The sequence below is a fragment of the Bidens hawaiensis genome, unplaced genomic scaffold (assembly GCF_021521415.1).
Source record: "Bidens hawaiensis isolate Kalapana, Puna unplaced genomic scaffold, B.hawaiensis_p1.1 tig00001206_1, whole genome shotgun sequence".
NCBI classification, from domain to species: Eukaryota; Viridiplantae; Streptophyta; class Magnoliopsida; order Asterales; family Asteraceae; genus Bidens; species Bidens hawaiensis.
In genome coordinates this window covers 3895384-3899886 of record NW_027491069.1, presented here as the reverse complement: position 1 = coordinate 3899886, position 4503 = coordinate 3895384, and the positions used below count along the sequence as shown (strand labels likewise).

The 4503-nt window shown below is 36.2% G+C and overlaps 1 protein-coding gene across 1 annotated transcript; it reads right to left on the bottom strand.

Annotated features, from left to right (window-relative positions):
* Nucleotides 1-847: 847 nt before the first annotated feature.
* LOC143565268 (uncharacterized) lies at nt 848-1837 on the bottom strand. Its single transcript, XM_077052287.1, has 3 exons — nt 1777-1837; nt 1359-1615; nt 848-1255 (listed from the first exon to the last, which is right to left on the bottom strand). The coding sequence occupies exons 1-3, from the start codon at nt 1835-1837 to the stop codon at nt 848-850; spliced, it is 726 nt and encodes a 241-aa protein (XP_076908402.1).
* Nucleotides 1838-4503: the final 2666 nt, after the last annotated feature.

Below are 4503 nucleotides of genomic sequence, written 5' to 3'. Positions count from 1 at the left end.
ACTAAAATTCCCAAAGACATTGAAAATGCATGTAATTAATATTATAACGTGAAAACACATACATAACATACCAGTAAGCTTAATCACAATAAGCTTCCAAAAAAATTTTTATATACCACATTTGTTGTTTGATTCGTAAGACTACCTTGTATGTCTAAGATGACTATTTTAATGTCGTCTCTAGTCTTCACTTTTGACAAAGAAAATAAAGCTGACGTGTGTAAAAACTGGCTCTTTTAAGTGCAACCAGCGCTTGCTAACGATTGTCCTGGACTTTTATTATAGTCATTGCAAAACAAATAACAACATGAAACTGCCTTCTCTTTAACTTGAAAGGAAGTTTTTTATCTGATAGAGTAAGAGGACTTTGACTGAGTAACACACGATATTCGATATTAGTACTAGAAATAACCTTAGCTTCGATAACTCTTTTTCTAAAGCTAACAATCTGTAGGCGAGTTCCATTGCACAAACCTTTTTTTTTTCTGGTTAATATTTCGTAGCAACATAATCTGAACACAGACCTTAAGTACCAATCTATGGTTAGGCAAACTAGGCATCTTTATCCCGTTCAGAAAATCAGGAGAGTACAACGTTGGATCAAATTCTTCAGATACACTTTAACCTCATCTACACTGTCTAAACTTAGATATTTCATCTCTTCACTCGGAAAAAATCCTAACATACGGTCGTTAATTTCTTGCACGACCTCGTTTAAAGGAGCCAATGCTGCACATTATTGAAAATAATTCACCTCATTGAAGCTTTCTAAAATCGATGGATAAACAAAATTTATTAGATCAGATATTGGATCCAGTGATTGTTGAATTAGAAGATCATTTGGAATTTATATAATTGCTTCATCGTCATTTGGACAACCAAGATTGCCTTCACCAATATCAAATAACCAATCTGCAAACTCTTTGATCTCACGAACAGGTAATGATTGAGAACCAAGAGTGAGTCTCATGTTTTTTGTTAACTTCAAAATTTTACATTTAGACCATATATGTGAAGAAATTATTGTAGCATTCACACAATCACTTCTTGTAGCATTTTGTACAACTAGCAATATTTGATCACCACCAAAAACAATAATCTTGCCTTCAGTTGTATTTCCAGGATGACCTGTCATAACATCTTCTAAGGTTCTATCCAACGCTTCGAATGCATGGTTATGAATCATAGGAGCTTCATCCCAAATAATTAACGAAGTCTTTTTCAATAGTCCAGACACGTCAGCATTTCCCTTAACCTGAAATAATATAAAAAAAGAGACACATAATTATTCAATTGAATAAAACATAGTAAAAAAACTTTTCAAAAATATAATGCATCTTAAGTAATTTAGACAACACCGGACACCGAGAATCCTCGGTTAGATTTGTTGGAATAAGAAATCTGGAATGAGCTGTTCTACCACCTTCCAGTAATAACGAAGCTATGCCGCTTGACGCGACGTTCAAAACAATATGACCCTTCGACCAAACGGAAGCAGATAACGCTTTCCATAAATATGTCTTCCCTGTACCGCCATAACCGTAAACAAAAATAGCACTACCTTTGTTGGCACTCCTGAAATCCATCATCTCACTGTACACACCTTGTTGTTCGTCTGTTGACAAAAAAAAGGACGGTTAAACTCATTTGTAAGAGACTCGGTATCGTAAGATAGCTCTTCAAAAATGAGAGGATTCATTGCTGATGATAGAGTCCTTATCTGGGTAAGGCATTGTTTAAACTTCCGAAGAGTTGAGTTCTTTGAAACCAAAAAACCTTCGATGTCAAGAAACGTCAGATTCTTGAGTTGGTCTTCGGTAAGCATCAAAATCTGCATTATCATAGCAAGTAAAGTAGTATTCTAAGAATCTTACAATATAATTGTAAGTTATTAAAACTATAATCTTTTACTAAAAATGATCGGTTGTAAATACCTGGATTGTTCTGTTTTTTTTATTGTTTATAAAGAAGGATGTTAACTAAAATTTGCCAAGTACTTTCACAAACAAAATCAGGCCTAGACAAGCTGTACGTCATCAACATTGTGGAAAATAGACTTCGTATATAATATCCACTCACATTATAACTTGCTTCTTCGATGGCTTCAATACACTCCTTATCATTGTCTAAAAGACCCCTTCTATAGCACGCGTCGTGAAAATTGTCACAAACAACACTATCTACTGTTTTGATGTCTTTAAAACATTTCGATCATTTGACCCTGTTTAACAGAATCCTTAAGTAGTATGCTTCATCAAACTATGTCGGAACAACATGAACTCTACCAATTGAATATCCACTCTTTCGTAGTTCCCATTTACGACCTTATTTTTTCCATACAAACATCGTTGGAAACTCAGCGTAGGTGAGCTTCCTTGCACAGTCATACATTTTATTGCATTCCATTGTTATGCTTCCTCAATGAAGTCAACAGCCAAACCAACTCAGGCTTAGCAATCGAAGAAAAAAGTGCTTGATGTATTGGAAGCAGCTGAACAAGAGGTCTAAAAAGTACGCTTAGATGATTAGGATTTCGACATCAAAGTGCTGATGGGAATCGGGATTCCCAAAGAAACAAAAGATCAGTTGGTCAATTTCCTCAAAAGCAGAATCTCAACCTTTGCATGGAAACATGAGGACATGACGGGTATTTATAAAAATATTATTACTCACAAATTGGGATTGGATAAAAGTTTCAGGCCAATTCACAAAGAGAAGAAAGTTCGCACCCTAAAGAAATGCCATCATCCAAGAAGAGGTTGAGAGATTGTTGAAAGCAGGGATGATCAGGGAGGTAAATTTTCCAAGATGGTTGGCCAACACAGTAATGTTCCAAAAGAAGAATGATAGGTGGAGAGTTTTCGTTGACTACACAGACCTCGACAAGGCTTGCCCTAAAGATCCTTTCTCATTGCCACATACAGACTCCATGGTGGATGCGACTGCTAGGCATGAGATGCTGACCTTTATGGACGCCTCTTCGGGATTCCAACAAATCCAAATGGAACCCTCGGACCAAGAAGATACGACATTCATGACTCCAACAGGTCTATATTGTTACACTATCATGCCTTCGGTTTGAAAAATGCAGGGGCAGCCTATCAAAGATTGGTCAACATGATGCTCAAATAAAAACCGGGGGACACCATGGAAATCTATATTGATGATATGATGGTGAAATCGAAGAAATCTGGGGATTACCTCCGGGATCTTGAAGAAGCCTTTAATATCCTTGAAAAATACAGCATGAAGTTGAACCCGTCCAAATGTCACTTTGGAGTAGGGGCGGGCAAGATTTTGGGATACATGGTTACTAAGAGAGGGATAGAAGCAAGTCCAGAGCAGATCAAATCCATCGTGAACCTAAAAGCACCTGCCAACGTAAAGGATGTTCAGATATTAACCGGCAGTATCGCAGCCCTGAATAGGTTTATCTTAAGATCCTCAGAAAGGTGCAAAGAGTTCTATAAGATCCTTAAATAGAACAAGAAGTTTGAACGGGGACAGAAGCATGAGAAGACGCTTGAAGACTTAAAACAATACCTTTCATCAGCACCTTTACTCATTAAGCCTGAAGATGATGAGCCATTATTCCTCTATTTGGCGGTATCCCGAGACACTTTAAGTGTCGTACGAGTCAAAGATCATGAAGGGTAACATCATATCTACTATGTAAGTAAAAGTCTATTAGATGCTGAAGCAAGATATTCTCATTTAGAAAAATTAATTTTAGTTTTAGTTATAACCTCTGCCAAATTAAGACACTATTTTGAGACACATACTATTTTTGTTAAAACTAATTATCCTATTAGAAATGTTTTGAGAAAACCTGAAATGTCTGATAGGATAGCTAAGTGGTCTGTTAAATTGAGTGCTTATGATCTTGTCTATGAGCCTATAACAACAATTAAATCCCAAGCTTTAGCTGACTTTGTGGCTGATTTTAGTAATGATATCTAGCAGGAAGCTGATTGGGAAGTTAAACAACTAGACTAGGATAAGGGTAAATGGATATGAATATTGTATACTGATGGAGCCTCAAATGTCAGGGGACAGGCTTAGGAATCATCCTGAAATCGCCATAGGAGGGCATAATACCTCAGGCAATTAGATGTGATTTCCAAGCTACGAACAATGAAGCTGAGTATAAAGCTTTAATTGCTGGCCCTTCAATTATCTAAGGATTTAGAAATTAAAAACATTCATGTATTTATGGATTCCTTTAACACCCTGGCTTAAGCGGAAACATCCGAGTGTGACGTACAGATTGTTCAACCACACGTGGCAATATATTGTGACAATAATAACATTAATTCATTTCAAGCAACATGTAACACAAGTTCAAATGTAAAAATACAAATCCAAATCAAAATCACAATCATAACAATAGTTTGTTTATTTGAATAACCTAGGAACTCAATGTCTTCAATACTTCAACCTCTAATCACGGTACCTATAACATACGTATAAAATATTGTCAGCTATAAATATAGCGGGTGAGTT

Coding starts and splice junctions, on each gene's coding strand:
- LOC143565268 (XM_077052287.1), bottom strand. CDS start 1,837: ATGCAGATTTTGATGCTTACCGAAGACCAACTCAAGAATCTGACGTTT. Junction 1,616..1,776: donor GACGTTTCTTGACATCGAAG/GTTTTTTGGTTT, acceptor TTTTGTCAACAG/ACGAACAACAAGGTGTGTAC. Junction 1,256..1,358: donor CCGAGGATTCTCGGTGTCCG/GTGTTGTCTAAA, acceptor ATATTATTTCAG/GTTAAGGGAAATGCTGACGT.